General features: G+C 51.3%; 2 protein-coding genes across 6 annotated transcripts in view; one reads left to right on the forward strand and one right to left on the reverse strand.

Annotated features, from left to right (window-relative positions):
• The window catches only part of DCTN6 (dynactin subunit 6), a 1120059-nt gene that overhangs the window by 828347 nt on the left and 268996 nt on the right, over positions 1-22716 (reverse strand). The window contains exon 1 of one of the 5 annotated variants that reach the window (XM_050802575.1): positions 4796-4799. The exons of the other annotated variants lie outside the window; for them this stretch is intronic. The gene's annotated coding sequence lies outside the window, so the exon portion shown is untranslated. Of the gene's footprint in view, positions 1-4795; positions 4800-22716 lie in introns of those variants that run through there. 5 annotated transcript variants of the gene reach the window in all.
• Positions 5229-22609, forward strand: DUSP4 (dual specificity phosphatase 4). The gene is made up of 4 exons (XM_050802530.1): positions 5229-6131; positions 15513-15658; positions 17248-17467; positions 18374-22609. The coding sequence occupies exons 1-4, from the start codon at positions 5699-5701 to the stop codon at positions 18757-18759; spliced, it is 1185 nt and encodes a 394-aa protein (XP_050658487.1). The 5' UTR covers positions 5229-5698; the 3' UTR covers positions 18760-22609.

The following is a 22716-nucleotide window of genomic DNA, read 5'->3' on the forward strand; positions in this document are numbered from 1 at the left end:
GTGACCCCAAACAACAGAGTTTTGTCTTGTATTGTTTTGCTTGTTTGTTTTTTGAGACAGAGTCTCACTCTCTTACCCTGTCCTCCAGGCAGGAGTGCAGTGGCCCAGTCTTGACTCACTGCAAACTCTGCCTCTCCAGGTCAAGGGATTCTTTTGCCTCAGCCTCATGAGTAGCTGGGACTACAGGCACCCACCACCACACCTGGCTAATTTTTGTATTTTTAATGTTGGCCGGGCAACCAGGAGTTGGTCTCCAACTCCTGACCTCAAGTGATCCACCAGCCTCCCACAGTGCTAGGGGATTACAGGCATGAGCCATCATGCCTAGCCTCCCAGTTTATTTATTTTTATTTATTTATTTATTTATTTTTTTGACAGAGTCTCGTTCTGTCCCCAGGCTGGTGTGCAATGGCGCAATCCCGGCTCACTGCAACCTCCGCCTCCCGGGTTCAAGTGATTCTCCTGCCTCAGCCTCCTGAGTAGCTGGGATTACAGGCACCCGCCACCATGCCCAGCTAAGTTTTTTGTATTTTTAATAGAGGCAGGGTTTCACCAGGTTACCCAGGCTGGTCTCGAACTCCTGACCTCAGGTGATCCACCCACCTCGGCCTCCCAAAGTGCTGGGATTACAGGCGTGATGTTTCTGAAATTTTGAAGACGTTTTATCAAAATGCTTGGGACATTAGCACTTGACTAAACAAATAAATAAAAACTATCAGCTCTGCTCTCCATAAGTTTATATTCTAAAGCAGGGACAAAGAGGAGCTAGAGATCGTCCTTTATCTTATGGCATTATAGTGTGCTCGGCTCTTCAGAGGGTGAGATGAGAAACCTAGTGAAACTTGGACTTGGAGCTGACAAGTCTTCTTCTGCTCTGAATCACACAGGGTTGGAAACAGACCAGACCTGAGAAAACATCCTGCCCAAAGTCTTCATTTTGCAGGTGAAGAAAGTGAGGCCAAAGGAGACTGTCTTGCCCAAGGGCACTAAGCTAGATGGTGGCATAGCCTAGATTGAATAGTTTTAAAATAAAGCAGTAAATAAAGCAATGCATTAAAACCTTTCTACAGAGACCCTGGGTTAGAAATTTAGCCTTTTATCATTTTTATTTGTGTTTATTTATTTATTTTGACATGGAGTTTCGCTCTTGTTGCCCAGGCTGGAGTGCAACGGTGTGATCTCAGCTCACTGCAACCTCCGCCTCCCGGGTTCAAGTGATTCTCCTGCCTCAGCCTCCAGAGTAGCTGGGATTACAGGTGCACACCAGTCATGCCGGCTAATTTTGTATTTTTAGTAGAGACAGGGTTTCACCATGTTCGCCAGGCTGGTCTCAAACTCCTGACCTCAGGTGATCCGCATACCTTGGTCTTCCAAAGTGCTGGGATTACAGGCGTGAGCCACCTTGCCCTCCGAAACATAGCCTTTTAAATCATTAATAAGTGCTAGAGTATCAAGCATAGAAAACAAATGAAGATCTGTGACAAAGTCAGGACTTAAAAAAAATAATCCTCAGGCTATGTATTTGAGAGTTTTTGGTTAGGTTCAGTGTGAACATTGAAGACTCTCCTTCGCTTTCAGTCCTGACTTGATGGGCAGAGGTAGGCAGGGAAGGACAGACATTTCTCAATTCCATTTCTAAATGTTGCCTAAGAACATGCTGTGTACACCACAGGCTTCTCTGCTTTCAGGAGCAGGAGAGAGTCTCCCAGTTCTTTTGAGCCTTCCCACTACCAGGGGGCAAGTTCCCTAATTAGTTGATCTAAGAAGGCTAACCAACAGATCTGTGCAAAATGGATTATTCCTGTTCCAGTTCTGCGTAATAGCAAGGCTCCCTCTTTGCTCAGGAAAGGAAAAGCCATAGGACTTTTCTTTCCATCACCACCTTAATTAATTCATTAATGATTTTTCAGGCAAGTTTTATTCAGGCACTTTGGGACAGGGCAGTGAGTCAGAGGTTGGCATCAAAACCAGAATAGAAGCTGTACTTCTCTCTGGGGATTCTACTCTGGGCTTTAGATTCCCAGATCATACAACTTCCTAATTGGAAAGAAATGTTCCTAAACAAGAGCAGGGGTTTTGCTAGAGCCTGACAGTGACTAATAAGGTCGGTCTAAGGACTGTCTGATGAAAGAGAAGCTGGATTTACTTGTCACAGTGAATTTTTAAAAGTTCTTTCACCCCGAGGTTTACTGCTGAATATAAAAAAAAGACCTCTCCTTGGGCAATCCCACCCCAATTCCTGCAAATATGCCTTAGTTAATTAAATTAACTTTGAAATGACATTCCATGTCTTGTTCCCAAATGCCTTTGTTTTCTCCAAGATCTGGTTATTGACAAGCTGTTTCACAAGGTTCCTGTTTAAACTGGTTATGTTTTGTCCACAGACTGCAGACGAATCGGAGACAGGTTTTATCATCATCTCTACAGCCGGCATGGAATAGCCCTCCCGTCGTACTCATTTGACTGTGGACCAAATGGCTCACAAACATACAATTAAAAAAGTATGTATCTAGGGTGTTTACACAGTACCCCGACAAATATAATATGGTAATTTAAATCCCCTTTGCTGAAATTCCTGAGTTAGCAATGGCGTGTGGGAGGGAATTTTAAAAATTAGTCTTTTTTAAAAATCAGGCCTTCTCTTTCGCAATTCAAGTGGCTCTCGGCTTAAACACATTAAGTCCTAAGCTGTGACTCCCCTCCAGGGAACAGCCGCGCAGGCGCGGGGCACGCACACGTGGACACACACACACACGCGCGCCCTCCCACACCCCTTTCCGTGTGAATCGCCTGCGGGATTTAGGGCTTCTCCACCAGCGATTACTGTCAGGTGCAGAAAGCAAGCCTCTTTGTTCTATGAGCATTTTCCTCCCCCCGGATTTGACTGTTATTTACGGGCCACGTGAGCGCCAGGCGCGGGTCCCTTGGGGGAGGCGACCCCAGAGCAAGGGAGACAAAGGCTGGCCCAGAGCGCGACCCGTGCGCCCCAGCGACGTCTCCCCAGCTCCTGCGACACGCGGGAAATTGGCCCGGACCTGCCTCCTGAGAGGCTTTTTCCAGAAATGTCGTTAAAGCCTTTGTAAAGGTATCGGTGTTTACTTGCGCCGGGAGAGCTCCAGCCCTGGGGCCTGACGGGCGGCGGATTTCTGAGCTGCTAGAGAGCAACCCGGGAAAGCAAAATCAGCCTTGGACTGTCGGGGCCCCTGGGGCTCCTTGCTCCTTACCGAAAGCGAGTTATTAGATAGACCCCCACAGTCCTATTCAGCAGAATGGGAAACTGGACTCCGACACCTTTTGCCCTCCCCACAGGGAGGCCACGCAGTGCGCCTTTGACCACTTATCTCCCACCCGGAGTACCCGACGCCCAGGGTCCCGCCACCGGGCAGCCTCGGTCAGTCCACAGTTGTGGCCCCTTCCAGGGCCTGGACTAGGGTGAGCACGAGCCTTGAGCGCAACATTTAAGAAGGGCGCCGAAAAGTCAGTAATCAAAAGAAATATCTTGATGCAATGCCTCTTTAAACAAATAAACAAAAAAAAATGCAAAATATCCATGATTAATAAAATACTAAATTTTAAAAAGATAAAGGATCCGTGCTGTGCCATCGTGAGCCATTTTGGAGCCCGGAGCAAAAGGAAATACCACCTTGCCCAAGCGGTGCCCCTCACAGCCCATCCGAGTAGGACCCGAGGGCCGAGGCATTCGGGGCGCAGTGGGGGACGAGGCTGGTCGAAGGTCTCGGAAGTGGAGGCTCCGCCGAGCTCCGGTGGGGGAGTGCAGGGATGCCCCCGGGACCGGAGGTGAGAGCTCTAGAGAGCAGCTCCGCCTGGAACAAAGGCATGGGGAGAGGGCGAGCTGGGGCGGGAGAGACCCGGCGGGTTCCGCTGCCCTCGCTGCCTGGGTCGGGCTTCCACGCGCGCGCTGGAATGGAATACGCTACTCTGCAGCCTCCGAAACTGCGAGCGAGTCCTGTAACTCCCTTGCTCTGTGATTCTCACTAACAAGACTTGGCAAGATGTCGGGCGAATAATTTTTGGCTTCTGCACGGTCCCCACCGCGTGCGTGCACAAACCCCCAGCCAAAAGCCGCCTCTGGGAAATTAAACGCAAAAGATAAATGGGGATGGGGAAGGCTGTTACGCGACCAGGAAAAAGGGATGCCCAGAAACCTGAATCAGGCCCAGAGCTGAAGTCCTTTCAAAAGGTCATTTTTTACGGGTACATTTTCCAGGGTCCAGCTCCGCAGCAAATGTGGACCCTGTCATTTCCTGAAAGGATAATTCACAACTATGCAAAATAGGGTGAAAACCTTTCCCAAATCCGAAAACCTTGTTTCTCCCCCGACCAGGGTTAAACAAACATCTTTTAGGAAGCGTGGACAGAAATGTAGACGGCTCTCCTCCCTCGGAACACCATTCCGGCAATTAATGCCTCCCTTTGGGTCGTAAAGCAACAAACCCCACACCTCACTCGGATCCTGGGCTTCGGGCGGGAGGACTTTCTCTTTCATCTTCCAAGCAGGGGGTTGCCCACGTTCCTGAGGAAGCTATAAAACTGATTTAATGGCTTTGGATGAAAATCGATCACGCTAATACAAACTACGTCTCAGGAATCACATTTTCAGAAAGGACTGGCCGTGTCGAAAGCGCATGGGGAGTCTGGGGCTAGGAGGTGTCAGGCCCCGCCGGGTGGGCAGCGGCGCTCTGGTCCCCTCTCCACTTGGGTACCTAGGAGAGACCTGCGGGGCTGTCACGCTGGGAAGCGCGAAGGTGCAAAGGGATGAAAGCTCAAACCCGAGCCCCGGCCTCCTCAGCCGGCTATATTCCTTTGACACCGCCCGCCTAGCGGCGAGGTGTAGCGGCGGCACAGGTGCCGGTGTCGGGTTGGAGGCGCGGCGCAGCCTGGGCCAGCGGGCAGACAGCGAAAGGCGCCGCGCGCTCCATTCACAAAGTCCAGGCGCTGCCTGCAGCTCGCGGCGGGTCGGAGGCCGCCTCCCTCTTCCTCTCGGCCTCGGTTTTATGAATGGGCCTGGCGGCGAGCACCCGGCGCCCTGTTTACTCCGCTCTTTGTGACGTCGAGTTCCCGTGACCAGGAGCCAGCGGCCGCGCTCCATTCAAGCTCCGGGGAGGGGGTGGGAGGAGGGGCCCGGAGGGGGCGGGGAGTCAGCGCGGGGGGCGGGGGAGGGCGCCGAGCCCGGAATGGAACGGGGCGGGGCCTGGCGGGGTAGTACCTAGCGCCCCCTCCCCCGGGAGCGCGGAGGAGCATTAATAAATCTCTAAGCCTAGGAGGAAACTCTGGCTGGGGTAGTGCGCGGCGCGCCGGGGGAGCGTGGGGAGCGGCAGCGCCTGCGCCGGTGGCGACAGGAGCCGCGCGACCGGCAAAAATACACGGGAGGCAGCCGCCGAAGAGAGTCCGCGGTCCTCTCCCGTAAACACACTCTCCTCCACCGCCGCCTTCCCCTCCGCGCTGCGCGCCGCCCGGCTGGGCACCCGAGGCCGCTCCAACTGCTATGTGACCGCGAGGCTGCGGGAGGAAGGGGACAGGGGAGAAGAGGCTCGCCCGCGGGAGCCCCTGAGGACCAAGTTTGCGGCCACTTCTGCGGGCGTCCCTTCTTAGCTCTCGCCCGCTTCTTCCTGCAGCCTAGGCGGCCCGGGTGCCCTTCTCTTCCTCGCGCGCCCAGCCGCCTCGGTTCCCGGTGACCATGGTGACGATGGAGGAGCTGCGGGAGATGGACTGCAGCGTGCTCAAAAGGCTGATGAACCGGGACGAGAACGGCGGCGGCGCAGGCGGCAGCGGCAGCCACGGCGCCCTGGGGCTGCCGAGCGGCGGCAAGTGCCTGCTGTTGGACTGCAGACCGTTTCTGGCGCACAGCGCGGGCTACATCCGAGGCTCGGTCAACGTGCGCTGCAACACCATCGTGCGGCGGCGAGCTAAGGGCTCCGTGAGCCTGGAGCAGATTCTGCCCGCGGAGGAGGAGGTGCGTGCCCGCTTGCGCTCCGGCCTCTACTCGGCGGTCATCGTCTACGACGAGCGCAGCCCGCGCGCCGAGAGCCTCCGTGAGGACAGCACCGTGTCGCTGGTGGTGCAGGCACTGCGCCGTAACGCCGAGCGCACTGACATCTGCCTGCTCAAAGGTAAACGCGGGCTCCGGGCGCTAGCTGGAGGGGAAATGGAGGGGGTCTTGGCGGCCTGCACCTTATTGGCACGGGAAGGAGTCCCCGGCGAGATTCGTAGTTGCGGGGATCCCCGCGCGCCCTTTTGTGTGTTGGTGTGTACGGGTTTGCGAGGTTTCTGTGCAAGTGAGAGCTTCAAGTCCTCAGGGACAGTGCGGACGGGTTCCCCCGCTCACCTGCAATTCCGCACCGTCCTAGCGAGGCCCCGTTTATTGAGACTAACGGTCCTGGCCTCGAGGATGAAGCGGCCACTCTGCGCGGCCCATCTTGAGTCCCGGGAACAGTTCCCAAGTACCACGGGGCGCGTGGGGACAAGATAGGCCTGTTGGTTTGGCTTGCCAGGGCCCTGCACTGAGCCGGACCTGGAGAATCAGAGAGGTGGGGAAAAGGGTGAAGAGGGGTGGGCGCCGAGGTACAATTGGCCCTGCCAGTTTCACTGAAAACAAGACCCTGGCAATGCAGAAAGGAGATTGGGTTGCACACAGCGTGTAGAGCGATCTATATCTGCGTTCCCGCTGCCCAACTCCGAGCTCAGCTTGGAAGGTGGCCAATTCCCGTCCCGGGCTAGATCCAGGCTCTGGGAGCGGGAGGCTGGAGGACTGGGTATCTGGGGGACGCCGGGCGGAACCGGTCCTCTAGCTCCTGCAAATCCGGGCAGCGGACAATGACCACCTTTTGTTCAGCCCGGATTTTCGACTATCTGATGGCGGCGCGTGCCGGATTTTAGCGAGCCCTAGCGAAACTCTTGGCGGCGGGGCTGTCTTGTCACATTTGTAGTCAGACATCCCGGAAAAATCGCGTGCCGTCCGAATCCCTGGAGGGATCGGGGGCCCGCCACACCTGCAGGGCCGGGTGGGTCCGCGGCCCTCGGGCTAGGGAGCGGGCAGGGCGCGTGGGGTCCGGGCGCTCCCTGCCGCGCTGCGCCCCCCGCCTCCCGCAGCCGCATTCCGCGCATTCTTTCGTGCGGGTCGGGTCTGCGCTTCCGAGCCCGGGAGGCATTTCGGACCCCCCCACACCCCATCAAAGAGCCGCTCCTCCCCCTGCAGGCGCCTTCGCCGCCTCCCTCTTTTCCTTTCCTTTCCTTTCCGCTCCTCTTCCGACCTGTCCACCAGGGAGGAAGGGAGCTGGAGGGGGGCGGAAACCTCTCCCCTCCAAAAAACACAACAAAATTGCTCGGTGCTGAGGAGCCGGGTTTGCCCCTGCCGAACAGCGGGGGGCTTTGTTCTCCGCAGTTGTTTCCTGCCCATTTGACCTGTCAGCTGCTGGGGAAACGCTGCTGTTGACCTTTGGTTGAACTGCTAAGGCGATTTTGCTGATTTTTATTTCTTTTTCCGCGGGGGCCGTCTTTTGCTCCTCCAATTGAGCCCAGTCCCCCTCCCTTCTCCCCAAAGCGCTCCAAGAGAAAGTGCCAGGAAGGGGCTTGTCCCGGAAGGCCTGACCGCTGAGCGGGGCCAGGTCCTGATTAGGCCACCAGGGTGGGCTTCCGCGCCATTGTTTGAGCTTGTCGGCGCTGGTGGGAGAGATGAGGGCAATTCCTCTGGGACGCAAGTCCCCTGGAGTGGCCGGCGCTGGCCGGGATGTTCCCCGCACGGCGCTGCCCTCGAGTCCCCCCGATGGAGAGCGCGGGCGCGCCTTCCTTCGCTGGCCTCCAAACCCGGGACCCGCGAGAACACAGGAGGGCTGGGCTCCAGCCCCACGTGGAGTCTGGGTTTGTTTTGTTGTGTTTTGGTTTCCTTCGTGGAAGAAATCCCGAGGGGACCGCTCTAGAGCGGCATCTCCGGGACCTCGTCCCTTGGGCTTCCGGGGTTGCAGCCACTTAGGCCCCGCTCCCGGGGAAAAAGGGATTATTTTTTAAGGTTTATTCCCAGGGCGCGCGGCATTTCCCTGTCCCTCGTGAATCCCGTTGAGAGTCCACCTCCCCAACCTCCTCCGTTTCCTCAGCCAAACCGATTCGAAGCCCTGGAGACTCTGGGCGAGGCTAGGGACTGGGTGGGATAGGCCTCTTGGTAAAATGACAGCCCTCCGGTGTGTGGTGAGGTGCCTGGCCAACGGAAGAGAAGTATTTTAAAGGGCTGTTTCCTCCTGGAGCCTGCACTGCCTCTCGTAGTCGGCCCCGATGCGGGCAGGGAGGATCATCTTCGGCATCGCCAGGTGGACATCCTTGCAGATGGAGGTGTGCAGGCCTGGGCCACAGATCAGCTTCGGTCTCTTCTGGAATAGCCCCTCCTCCCCTGCCCCCTGTAACCAGAAGTTCAGCTTCTACTTCACAAGCAAAGGGAGCCTGCCCTTGGAAGCAAGCACTTAAAATTGAGAGGTGGGGGAAATCTTCCAGCTTGCTCTGTAGTGGTGATGAACATCTTTGAGGTTAATTGGGCCCTATTCGTTTTAGCTTAGCTGATTTTGACATATGTGTTCAGCAGAGGCCATCTTTAACCCAGTTCCTCTTCCTTGCCCTCTAATGGAAAGCATCCCTAGAGAGGTCAGAAGGAAAAAGTCAGTATCTGCTCCCACAGCTCTGCGGGTAGGGGCTGGGGAAGGAAATCAAGGTGTCTCCCAGGTCTCCAGATACACCTCCCTTCCGTGCCTGGAAGCCAGTGCAGTGGATCAAATGTGGTTTCCCGGGAGGGGGCTCTGGGGCAGAGACCTAAAGAGGAATTTTGAGAAGCAAAGGAAGAAAAAGCTCCTTAGATTATCTCTAGTAAATGCCTTAATTGATGAAGGATTGTAGAATTTGTTTCCTACTGGAGTTGTTCATTTTATTTTCCAGTGAGGGAATTTATGTATGTCTCATTTCATGTGTGCCTGTGCATGTCTGTAGAGCAGGACAGGAAGCCAGTGGAAGGCCTGAGGGTTGGTGTCTGCCATTCTTGGAGGGGTTAGGGGAAGCAGTAAAAGCAACAGAATATTTTCAGAAGTGATAGTAGCATTCCCAGCCAAAGCTAGCTAATTGTCTTAATTAATTGTATTTTAAAATTCAGTTTTTCTATTTCTGCCACGTTGAGGGGTTACTTCACGTTGAATTGGTTACTCCACGCAGGTGGCAGGAGGTCAACTTCGCTTAATATCAATAAAGTACAGCCTAGCCTTAACATTTCCTCGATTACCCGACTTTTGCTAAAAGCAATAACGAAAAATCTAATGTTTTCTATCTTTGCTAGTAAAGGAATTCCAGTGGGGTAACTTTTAAAAAACTCATTTAAAATCCTGTAAGGCATTTTTAGGGTCAGTTTGGAAATTTTAGTTTTTCAGATTTTATCACAATACACTTCTTGAAATCCCTTTCTCTCTCATTCATAAATCCTTGGATTAGAGTTTGAGACTTCCCTGGTCACTAGAGAAAGACAAAAAGAGCTTTTGCTTGCCTTATTCTTTGCCTTTAATAACTCCAAATAACAAAACAGTCTGTGATGCAAAAAGATTTCAGGTATAAAAACATTGCCTTCCTTTCCACCTACCCAAAACTTCCCTCAGCCTTTGTCAGTTCTTATTTAAAAGCTGTCCTGGAGCTGTCTGAGAAATGGGGAAGATCATCTAGATATTTCAGTTTCTCCTTCCACTCACCCTATAGTACCCGATAGCCTCCAATAGCCCAGGGCCTGACCATACAGTCCCTGATATTACCCTTTCTGTAGAAAACAGTCACTAAGGCCAATGATGAATGTGGGGGAAGAGGGGCATACTTAACAGCTCTGGAAACTCTGGTGACATTTTTCCATTTTTTCTCTCTCTACCCCCACCATTGCTATCTCTGTCTTCAGTTCCCCAGGAGGGCAATGGCATCAAACAGCACAGCTCTGGGGGATGTCAATATTGCATACCTTTTCTACCTAAAGGGAAAGTGACTAGCTTTTCTGCTTCCAAATATAATAGCCTTTCTGATAGCAAATACGGTAGCTTTTCTGCTTGCAAATGTAATACAATGCCCATGACAGCCAAGGATTGGAAGTATAAGTGCTAGGCCTTACAGGTAATTTTTAACCCAGATTGTAATTCGTTAAATAATTACAATGAAGCAAACTCACTACCTTGGGCGTCATTTACATTGGATGTCTCCAACTAACAAAAGTAACTAAAGACAGATGCAGGTGAAAATTGAAAGTGAAATTTGACCCTTTAGACCATCACAACTTCCTTGGGCTTATCCTAGGTGCTTATAGGAGAGGTGGGCTCCACCCACAAAAATGGGCTGCTCAGAAAAAGGAGGGAGAGAGAAAAGGTGGCCACTTTACTGAACCAAGAAATTACTTGAAAAAAAATCAGAACATCTGAAACCAGATAGCTGATTTCCTTACCGGGAGGCAGTTCCCGGCTAACAAAGAGGAAGCACAACGGGAAGAAAAGTTCACTCCAAAGGAAGGCAGTTTGCTGAATATAGCAGATCGCCCAGGAGGACTGGGAGAGACTGCAAACCAGTTCGAGCCCCCAGCATGGCGTTAGGTGTCAGCCAGCTGGCAGGAAGGTCCAGGTGTCTGTGTTCAGAGTCTCAAGGTGAGAAGTTCACTTAGTTGGATTTTAAATACAGCTCAACATTTACATCGGTGCTTACTAAGTCAACACTCACCTAAAGTAGAGTTCCCAAAGGCAAATGGCCTTCAAACAACCCCAGACTTTCTTGCAGGAGCATGACTTTTCTGGCAAGAGCAAGGCCATGAGCCCTGCCTGGGATCTGGCACTATTCTGAGCGTTGGGGCGTAATGGGGGAAAAGTGGCAGCCACGTTAAGATCCATGATCAAGGCCGGGCGTCGTGGCTCACGCCTGCAATCCTAGCAGTTTGAGAGACGGAGGCAGGCAGATCACTTAAGGCCAGGGCAACGTGGCAAACTTGGTCTCTACAAAAAATATAAAAATTAGCCGGGCAAGGAGGCATGTTTCTGTATTCTCAGCTACTCAGGAGGCTGAAGCAAGGAGATTGCTTGAGCCCAGGGAAGTAAAGGCTACAGTGAGCCATGATCGTGCCACTGCACTGCAGCCTGGGTGATTGAGTGACAGTGACAGACCCTGTCTGGGGGAAAAAAAAGATCCATGACCATAGTCACCACCAAAGGACATCTTCCCCATCACAAACCGCATTAACAGTGCTATTATGGTGATATTATCAGCGCTACATCAATCTGCCCTTTTTAAAGTACTTTTACATACATTATCTCCTACTCCTGCAAGGGATGGGGGAGTGCGGGGGAGAGCTTCTGATGAGGGGTCCTCATTTCCACTAAACTTTGAAAATTGCCTTCCTGTATGAGGATGTGAGGAGGAGGAGGCACGGCGGAGTTGAACTGTAGATAGAGTTATTCTTCAAGTAAGTCTGATGAAAATCACACTCTTTTTTTCTTCCAGACTTTAAAATTATAAAATAAAGGTGATAAAATGAGAGATTTAGGAATAGAAAATATATTCTTGAATAAGAACATGGGAAAAACAGGTTGAAATTAGTAAGAAACCTGTTATGGAATTACATTCAGTAGGACACAGACACGTTCAATACATTCATTTCATACCTTCAAAGGACATAGGAGAAACAGAATTCATTCATTCAGAATGGCACATCTGATAATGAAATTATTCAGAAGATAGAAATGCAGCATTTAGGCACCTGCTGCTTCAGAGCTGGCAAAACTGACCCGCAAATAAGTAGATCCTGGATATTTAGAAGCACAGGATACTGGAACTTAAAGATCATTATAATAATAAATTCTTACATTTTGAGAGTGGGAAAAACCAGAGTTGAGGAGGGAACATACTTGTCCAAGTTCCACAACTCGAGTTGGACTTCACCTGGATCTGTCTCCACTTCTCCTTGCACACCTGCTAGGGGCATGGGATGGAGCCCTGCCCCTTTGTAGACAATGAAAATAAGCTTTCGCTTTCATGATTTTCTTGGGATAAAACTTGGTGATCTAAATCTAGCTCTTGAAAGAGCTGTGACTATGGTACTTGCATCGATTTGGGGATGGATAGGAGGGACTGAGTGGAAGTAGCCTTAGAATAATCTTTTTTTGACCCCGCCTACAGTAAGAAACGCATTTTAATTTATATCGTGACCCAGGAGAGGGATACATGCACATCTGAAAAAATGTTCCATGAAATGATATCCTCTTTAAGGGTAATACATCCTCCTAATTCCTATTCTATTGTATTCAGTTTTTAAAATGTGGGTCATGACTCTTTAATGACAGCCTGGATTAGGAAAGCAATGGATAGAAGCAGAGTTTGGTGAAATACCAGCAGTGCCCTATTTGGATCAGTTCTGTCTTTGCATGAAAAGTCTGTCTTCACTTGAGGAAACCAGCAGGCACTGCCCCCTGGAGAAGGGCCCCCCAGGAAGGGATGGAAGGCAGAGGTGGCATAGATTGACACCCAGAGATGACTTACTGGGTCTTGGCCCTGTGGGAGGTGGACTTGAGCAGCTTCTTCCACCGATGGATAAATGCTAACTTGCATGCATCCTCCCGCGTCACCTTCACTGTGTCCTCAGGGCTCCACCAACCCAGAGCATATCGTTCTCACCCATGAGTGCTGGCCTGAGTGCAGCCCAGAGCTCACCAAAAGGGACTCCCTTTAGTGTGGCATCTTGTGACAACCAGCCACAGACCCCCAAAAGCTGGCGACCATTGTCAGGGACGAGAACCTTCCAGTGCTCCTGCCCCTTGAGCGAATTTGCTTCTTCACCTTGTTCCTTTTTGGTTGTTCTTTAAAACTCCCCCAGAGGAAACTGACTTTCCTGTAATCATTTTTCTGCTGCCTTCTAATGGTGCCTTTTCCAAACAGTTGTGATCAGCCTGGGGGAGATGTCGAACGGCCCCCTCAGGCCAGATCTAGCCTGTTTCCCACGTAATGGGTCACGTCGGCACTCCCTGCCTCCCACACCACTCTGTGGCCAGCAGCCGACTCCAGGTCCCTGAGAAGGGTTCTGCTGAGTGGCAGCAATGGCCATGCCTGGGAGAGAAGATGGAACCCTTCCTCTTTCTTCACTATGAGGTCTGGAGGTCTCCCGAAACCAGGAGACAGGTTTGTGGGAGAGCAGGCTGTCAAATGTGCAGTACCTTACCAGCATTACCCCATCCCCTGGTTCCTCTTTGGCCTTTGAGGATGTCTGCTGAGGGTACCCAAGGGCACCCCTCCATGTAGGCACCGGGAAGGGAAAACTTCCTAATCTGTCTTCCTGATGCAAGGCACAGAGCCTGGCTGTTGGAACCAGTCCTCAAAGGCCTCTGTGCAGGGGACTTTCATCACCTCTTACAGACAAGGAAGAGGCTCTGAGAGGTTCAGGAGGGCCGGGCTGCACAGCTGATAAATGCTCCGAGTGGGGTGCAACCTCATAGCAGAGCCTGTGCCCTTTCCAGAACTTCACTCAGTGCCCTGTTCCATACCCTCAGCAATGAGGACAACATCCTCTAAGCCGCTCTGGGCTCTTCCTGCTTCTCCAGCCCTGAAGGTCGCTCTGCTCTGTGACCATGGGGCCTGCCCTGGCACTCCTGGGCCACCCAACCATTCACTTTCAAGTGCAGGCGACAGCTTGTCTGTCTTGGTGGTGAGTTTTTGCAGGACACCACCTGTGTCTAACATGTCGTTTAAAAATGTGTTTTAATAGCTCAGATTATGTAATAGACATAAAAGGATCATGTAGTTAGAATTTTTGCAAATCCTAGAGAAGTATATAGAGTAACAAGTGATGGCTTGGGATACAAGTGCTCAACCACTGTTAATGAATGGGTTTCCCTTCCACTTTCTCCAAAAGGGAGCACGGACCGAAGTTTCCCATCACTGAGGCCCCTGAGGGACTTCAGCTGCAGACAGATATTTCCTTCCTCTCTCCCCATCCTCTAATTACTGCATTTTGGGCAGCAGTGATGGCAGCCGAATAAGGAAAGGGGTTTATGATGGGAGGGAGGGGGTGCTTCTGTGATGAGGTGGCTGCCGAGGCCACCAGCATGACCGAGGCTGGCGGTACCAGCCCTGCCAGCAGGTTTTCCATCCAGGGAGGCTGGTCACTGTGACTCAGCAGGAACAAGGGCCTGTGACCAGAGAGAGATCCATTTATATCCTGAGGGAGGGAGAGGAGGGGAATAGAGAAGCCTCCGGTCAGAGAGGAAAAAATGTACACCCTGTTTCTATAAGCCTTATGATGTGGTAGAGAACCGTTTCCTTCCTCTCAGTAGGAAGCAGTCTTTAGGGTTGGGATTTGGGGCAAGTGACTGACTCACCATCACATGTCTGCACATTGGAAAATTTCTATGAATGGCCCTAGGGCACAGAGGTCCTACGTCACTGTCACGAAGATCGCAAAGGTAGCGACATCCGGGACCGTTGGCCAACTTGTCATTGGAGTCAGTTGAATGGGTCTGTTGGAATGGCGGTTCTCCAACGCACAGGCCCTACTGAATCAATCAAATCCATTTCTGGCCCTACCGAAACTGCAAAATAAAAATAAAAGCAGGGCCATACATTGATAGCACTGTGAATTGGAAGTTGGCCGCAAAAGGAAGTCCCAGAGATCACAAGAAAGCCAGAGATAGGGCTTGAAAGGTTGTCTTTTTGGAAGGCCTCCCTGTGGCCTCTCCCTGAATCCCACCCGCCTCCACCCCTCCTGAATAGGAGCACCCACCCTATCCCAGCTCAGCTGGCCATTTATCTTCTTCTTCTTCTTCTCTTTTTATTTAAAAGATCTCCCTTCTCTGGAAGATGACCCCACAGATAACCATTCCAGGGCTTACCCACTCTCAGGTCAGGAAATCCTTCCTTGCCCCAAACGTGCATGTAGCATGAGGGATTTATTTAGATTTCAGCCCGTTTTCTCTTGTTCTGGCCTCTTGGTGACAGAACAGCTGTTCATGAGGATGTGCAATGGGCATCTGCTCCCTTACTGAGATCCAGAAGAGTTTGTGCCAGGGTCATTTTTTTTTCCCTTCTTTCTCACATCGGAGAACCTCCCCCGAGGAAGGGCTGGAATCGGGGGTGGCAGGTGTCTCTACAGGTGCTTAGTGTCCTTGGAATCCCAGCGTGACCTTCTCTTCTCTGTTTTGTGATTGCCCTGAGGAGCTACTCCGCAGAGTCCCTTCTGCACATCCCCTGCACGTCTTCCTTTGTATGTCTTCCTCTCTAACCCAGGTCTTGTCCATAAAGCTTATCCTTCCAGCTTTGCTGCAGTCCTGGCGAGTGTGTCCTCTGCATCTCTGGAAACCGCTCCATGGCCATTCTCTAGGTCCACAGCGCCACCCAGTGGCCAATAGGGAGCACTCCAGCCTCTGCCTTTCCAAGCAGCCCGCCTGAGTCTGTAGGAGTCAAGTTCATTCTGACTTCTGCTGGCTTAGTGACCCCGTTAACCTGAGCTTTCTCCTTTACAGGTGGCTATGAGAGGTTTTCCTCCGAGTACCCAGAATTCTGTTCTAAAACCAAGGCCCTGGCAGCCATTCCACCCCCGGTTCCTCCCAGTGCCACAGAGCCCTTGGACCTGGGCTGCAGCTCCTGCGGGACCCCACTACACGACCAGGTAGACTCGGGGGGCAGCGCTTGGAAGTGGGGGGCAGGGCAGCGTAGGGGCCAGGGGATGCCTTCTTTTCAGAATTACAAAGGTGTTTTTTGTCTTTGCTTTTGAGACAGTCTTGCTCTGTCACCCAGGAGTGCAGTGGTGTGATCATAGCTCACTGCAGCCTCGAACTCCTGGGTTCAAGGGATCCTCCCTGGTAGCTGGGACTACAGGTGATGCTACCATGCCTGGCTAATTTAAAAAGTTTCTTGGTAGAGACAGGGAGTCTTGCTTTGTTGCCCAGGCTGGTCTTGAACTCCTGGCCTCAAGTGATCCTCCTGCTTTGGCCTCCCAAAGTGTCGGGATCACAGGGGTGAGCCACCACATCCAATCCTGAGATTTTTTTTAAGTCTTTGAATGTTATACCTCAATTTGGGGAGAATGCGGTGAACCCTGAGTATTGGGGTGGGATGTTTGGTAGGGCCCATTTACTCCTTGGAAATCTTCCCCTTCTCTCTCTAAATATCCTCCTAAGAAAACAGTCTAAAGACACGACTCCCTGGCTTGACCTCTAGCGTGGTGTGTGGACAAGTGGGGAGGCCTCCAGAAGCCCTGGGGGACCTGCGGTATGGGAAGCTGAGGTCATCCTCCTTTGAAGTAGCAGGCCATGAAATACATCTCAGTCCCCGACAGGCAGGCTGCCCCCATGGATCAGCCAAATGGACACAGACAGTCACCCACCCTCCCTCCAAGAAAACTTGCTTGAGCCACTGTGTTTCTTACAAGCCCACCCTCCAGCCCTTTCAGTTAGATGGACTCTGCTGCCCACATCTCATGTGCTGAATTTAAGCCACCGTTGCCTCATTTTTCCAAGATCCTTTCTCTTGTCTGTGTGGCCAAGAAGGCATCGGCTTATTTACTTATTTTTAGAGACAGAGTCTCACTCTGTTACCCAGACTTGAGTCCTGTGGCGCACTCATAGCTCACTGCAGCTTCAAACTCCTGGGCTCAAATGATCCTCCCATTTCAGCCTCCCAAGCAGCTGGGATTACAGATGTGCACCGTCATGCCACGTTCATTTTTTGTAGAGACGAGGTCTCACTGTGTTGCCCATGTTGGTCTTGAACTCCTGGCTCACATGATCCTCCCACCTCAGCCTCCTAAAGTGCTGGGATTACAGGCGTGAGCCACTGCACACCTGTTTCTGATATGCCCAGTGAATACATATCCAACCAAATAAGTATCTAAACCACACAGCAAGTGGCTTGATGATTAGCAGATACAAACTCAGTGTCACAGATGGTGCCATAAGGCCAGCATTGTCCTGCCACTTCTTTGCCATGGGCGAGGTGGGCTGCAGAAGAGTCCCACAAGACTTTACCTGCCCCGGTCTTCCTGCCCACAAGTAGAGAGCAAAGGCTGGGGAAGTCCCACTGGGCCCATCACCCCTCCAGGAGCTCCAGGAGGCTACAGGGGGAGCCTGGGAGGGCCAGGCTAGCAGGCATTCTCCCCGGGCCTGGAAAGGATAGCTCTTCTTAGACAAGTTTCCACTCCCTGTGCCAGGCACCTTACTCTCATGTCGTTTGGGGGCATTTGTTTCCCTTTCTGCGCAGGGGGGTCCTGTGGAGATCCTTCCCTTCCTCTACCTCGGCAGTGCCTACCATGCTGCCCGGAGAGACATGCTGGACACCCTGGGCATCACAGCTCTGTTGAATGTCTCCTCGGACTGCCCAAACCACTTTGAAGGACACTATCAGTACAAGTGCATCCCGGTGGAAGATAATCACAAGGCTGACATCAGCTCCTGGTTCATGGAAGCCATAGAGTACATCGGTAGGCTGGCCCTGCTCTCAGGTTCCTGGGTCCAAGGGCTGGTGGGAACGATGAGAAGGAACCCCTGTAAGCCTGGGTTGAGGGTGGACATGGGAGGCACTGAATCCAAGGATCCCCATTCCCCCTCTCCCTCACTGGGAAGGCTTGCACGTTGGATGTTTGGTTGGGAGGAAGGAGGGAAGATGGACCTACACCCAGGCTTAGCTTGCAGAGCCAGGCTTAGCTTGGGTGACAGAGCCACCCAAGGGGCACTGTCCCCTTGGGTGGCTCCGGTGCCTATATGGTAAGAGTTTTTGAATGGGGAGGAAGACACAGGGAGCATTGAGTCACAGTTTTTATTTTATTTCTATTTATTTATTTATTTATTTTGAGACAGAGCCTTGCCCTGTCGCCCAGGCTGGAATGCAGTGGTGCCATCTCAGCTCACTGCAGCCTCCGCCTTCTGGGTGCAAGTGATTCTCCTACCTCAGCCTCTGGAGTAGCTGGGACTACAAATGTGCCACCACGCCCAGCTAATTTTTGTATTTTTGTAGAGACAGTTTCATCATATTGCCCAGGCTGGTCTTGAACTCCTGAGCTCAAGTGATCCGCCCACCTTGGCCTCCCAAAGTGCTGGGATTACAGGCGTGAGCCACCACCCTGGACCCTACTGTTTTGTTTCTGCAAATGGAAATCCTTGAACGGATAATGGGATTTAACCTGCTCCAGCATAGTGATTGGAGAAAATAGACCTCAGAATGGGGGGCATTCTAGAGAATCTCCCACATGGGTTTTCTTCCTCCCAAGTCCTTGGTCTAGCATGGCTAGTCCTTCCTTCAGAGCGCCCCACCCTCAGGTGCTGGCCAGTGCCCCTGGTCGGGCGGGGACTGCAGAAACGCGCACTAACCTGTTGAACCCTGTCCCCAGATGCGGTGAAGGACTGCCGCGGGCGCGTGCTGGTGCACTGCCAGGCGGGCATCTCGCGCTCAGCCACCATCTGCCTGGCCTACCTGATGATGAAGAAGCGGGTGAGGCTGGAGGAGGCCTTCGAGTTCGTTAAGCAGCGCCGCAGCATCATCTCGCCCAACTTCAGCTTCATGGGGCAGCTGCTGCAGTTCGAGTCCCAGGTGCTGGCCACGTCCTGTGCCGCGGAGGCCGCCAGCCCCTCGGGACCCCTGCGGGAGCGGGGCAAGACCCCCGCCACCCCCACCTCGCAGTTCGTCTTCAGCTTTCCGGTCTCCGTGGGCGTGCACTCGGCCCCCAGCAGCCTGCCTTACCTGCACAGCCCCATCACCACCTCCCCCAGCTGTTAGAGCTGCCCTGGGGGCCCCAGAACCAGAGCTGGCTCCCAGCAAGGGTAGGACGGGACACATGCGGGCAGAAAGTTGGGACTGAGCAGCTGGGAGCAGGCGACCGAGCTCCTTCCCCATCATTTCTCCTTGGCCCACGACGAGGCCAGCCAGAATGGCAATAAGGACTCCGAATACATATTAAAAGCAAACAGAACACTCCAACTTAGAGCAATAACGGCTGCCGCAGCAGCCAGGGAAGACCTTGGTTTGGTTTATGTGTCAGTTTCACTTTTCCGATAGAAATTTCTTACCTCATTTTTTTAAGCAGTAAGGCTTGAAGTGATGAAACCCACAGATCTAGCAAACGTGCCCAACCAGCTTTACTAAAGGGGGAGGAAGGGAGGGCAAAGGGATGGGAAGACAAGTTTCCCAGAAGTGCCTGGTTCTGTGTGCTTGTCCCTTTGTTGTCGTCGTTGTAGTTACAGGAATTTCATTTTTTAAAAGAAATCTTCAAGGGTGTGGTTTTCATTTCTCAGTCACCAACAGGTGAATATTTACGCTTAATAATAAAGTATTTATTAAGATTTTCTTCAGAGTATGTAAGTACAAGAAGTGACAGTGGATTTAGAATGTATTTATGTTGATGTCAAACAGCTGAGCGCGGTAGCATGCAGATGTCAAAGCAGTTAGGAAGTAAATGGTGTCTTGTAGATACGTGCAAGGTAACGTGATGAGCAACTTGCATTAATTGCCACTGAGAAGCAGGCAGGGTGGGTGGGAGGAGGAAGAAAGGAAAGGATTAGGTTTGAATTGCCTTTTAAAAAAAAAAAGAGAGAGAGAGGATCTCACTATGTTGCCCAGGCTGGTCTCAAACTCTTGGGCTCAAGAGATCCTCCCACCTCAGCCTCCTGAGTAGCTGGGACTGCAGGCGTTTGTCATCATGACTAATGTGAATTGCTTTTGAAGCTGGTTCCTGGGCACCAGCTAGGCCACTGAAGCAATTTTAGACCACAGTAAGTCAAGCTTTTTTCTCTCCAATGATCACTGGGTGATTGGAGCATTTTTCGCATAAACCTGCCTAAGACTTGTCTATTGTCTGTGATCAATGCCATATTACACTAAGGTGCTCCTGGAAAATTGGGTGCAGTTCAGATTTTCCTACAGCAAATCATTTGGCAAGGCCAGCCATTGGGGAAACCAGACAACTAGAGATAACCCTGAAATGAATCCTTTTGTAAATTGAAGCACCATCTTTTCCTTTTTGCATAAATTGGAGGTTTTAATTTTCGGGCAGTTACCTGAAGTGAAATATACCAACAATTTCTTGTGTTCTTTAAATTCCTAGTTAAATGAATATTTTCTCGAATCACTATGCTGGAGCAGGCTAAATCCCTCTTTTGAATTGAGAGGGGAATGGACACCACATTTCAGGTCTCCTCGAAGTGTGGAAGGGCAAGAGAGCATCAGTGAGCTGATTGTGGATTGCTTATATCGGATTCCATTGGTATGAATTTCCCAAACTGGAAACCAAAGCGCCAGGGTGGGGTCGCGGCTGACTGCTGCTGAGCCGGCTGGCCACTGGCTCCCGTGACGTGCATCATGGGTATGCAGGCGCCATTTTGAATCTGTCGTGGGCACGTGGGTGCCATTTTGAATCCTTAGTTCGGCCTTTCTACATGGGGAATGGCTTTGGAGGGAGACACATTTTCTGTGGGGAGGGTTTGGGGGGGAGGGAGGAGGGAACAAGCTACATGCTAATTTGTTTGTAGTATTGTGGAACAGTCTTGTTATGGAGTGCCCGATTAGAGGTTATTGCAAACTTGTCTAGAAGTGAGAGCATGGTTTTTTTTTTTTTTTAGCCGTTTGAGAGTCTACATCTAATGAACATTCTTGCTCACCCATAAATAATGTCAAGCTTCAATGTTAACGTCATGTTGGGATGCTGTTTCTCATCTGGCATCCTAGACAGGACCAGGTTGGTTACCGTCCCTTCCATGGACCATGAACCTGTGATGGCATCATTCGTCCTGACTTTGCCAAGCTCTGCCTGTGGGCGAGGCCAGAGCTCCCATGGGCAATTTTTAGAAGAGCCAGAGGCTTCCTGCTTCCTCTGGAAATAACAGTTCAGGGTGAAGCATGGAGGGGTTGGGTTCCCAGACAATGGAACCATTTAAAGACAACACCGTTGGACATTCCCACTTTTTCCTTGATTCCTGAAGTCCAGTGGGTTCTGCAGCTGAAAAAGTCCTGGGTCCCAGCAGCAGAGACAGGACAGAGGGGATGCTGGGGCGGGGAGGGACGATAACCTGCAGAATGGATTCCATTATTGTAGAACGAGCACACATTTGCCAAAACTGTCCTGCTTTCCCAGACTGGACTCCTGCCATGGGGACAGTCGGAACTCAGGACTAGCTCCAGCGACATCTTTCCTCCCAATTCAAGCCGCCTATCACAATGTCAAAACAGCTATTTATAAAGCCATTTTCTTTGTATTTGATAACAACACGAGTCCCAAAACTTAGAAATAAAATAGGACATTGGCTTGATTGGAAAGAAGGACTTTTAAAAAATTGTTCTTTCATCAGAAGCCTTTTGGTTGACTTACAATATCTCTGATGAAGACACCACCCCAGGGTAAGTCCAAAAGGTCAGTGAGTTTCAATAGGCATGCATCCCTCCCATGAAGGGATTCTGGTGACGGAAACTTTCTGTAATGACAGGAAAGCGTTGACACTCATTGTCAACTTTGCTATTACCCATGAAAGGACAGGACGTTCACTGGGTATTCTATAGAGTGAGGAATGCTGCCCATTCCCTCCCAGAATGTCTGGCCCAGGGCTGTGTGTGGAGGAACCCTGGGGGAAATGGACCAAGTTTTCCCACAGAGCAGTATTAGGCTGAAGCGCAGGTGAGCCGGCGACTGGTAGGTCCCAGCTCCATCATTCCCTCCCGAGGCCATTTTGTTTGGTTGCTCATCCAAGCTGGATTCCAGAGAGTTTTCCAATTTGGGAAGCCATGAGAAAAGTTTTTAAATCTTGGGAAGATGGAGAGAGGGAGATAGGATAGTTGACTCCAACATGACAGGAAAAGGCTGGAGATTGGGAATTCACCACCAACCAAGGCTGTAGTACAGCCATGGTTCCACGTTGGAATTACCTGGGGAACTTTCACAATTCTGATAGCCAGGTTCTCCTAGACCAGTTCAACCAATTCTAGGGGGGACTCGGGCATCAGTGTGTTTCGTAGCTCCCCAGGTGGTGTCCCTGTGCATCCAAGCTTGGGAAACTGCCATGCTTTCTGGATGTCAAGGCGCTGTTGGAGGCTGGGTGTGACAGCACTGAGCCAGATTGTCTTGTGGAAACCACAGCCACGGGTTTGCCACTGGCTCAGCATGGCCTCACCACCAGTCCCAGTCTGGCTGAGGAACAAGATGGTTTCTCTTGGGAGTTCCTGAGTGGAGCACCCTTCCAGGCGTTTTGAAAGCCAGCTGATCTGTGGATCCTTGTTAAGGGACTCTACAGTGTTTGGGTATTGATGTTTTTCCTTGAGACTGTCTTGTCCATCAATAAAGATGGAGGATGTCTCCTCTTTGAACCCCACTTCCCCACCAGTACCCTGTCTCCCTTAGAGTTTATGAGTTATTCAAGGAGGAGGCTTCTTAAAGGCAGCAATGCAATTCTTGTAACTTGTGTAAATAGCCCCGTCTTTCAGAGTGATGTCATTTCTACATTTGATATGCCTGTATTTCTGTAGGATGTATATAGTTTAGGGGATTTTTTTTGTTTGGTTTTGTTTTTTAGAAGTCAGTATGTCTGGTTTTATTTATTGCTTGAAAAAGATCATTTGAAAAAAATAAATACATTTTCAACCACTTCTGGCTTGGTTTAACCTTTCCTTGAAAACTGTTCTGCTGTTACGACTTGGAAGGGGAGGAAAGAACTGCTGGGTCAATTAATAACCTTGCCCACTTAACAGCAC

Source organism: Macaca thibetana, chromosome 8, assembly GCF_024542745.1.
Source record: "Macaca thibetana thibetana isolate TM-01 chromosome 8, ASM2454274v1, whole genome shotgun sequence".
Taxonomy (NCBI): Eukaryota; Metazoa; Chordata; class Mammalia; order Primates; family Cercopithecidae; genus Macaca; species Macaca thibetana.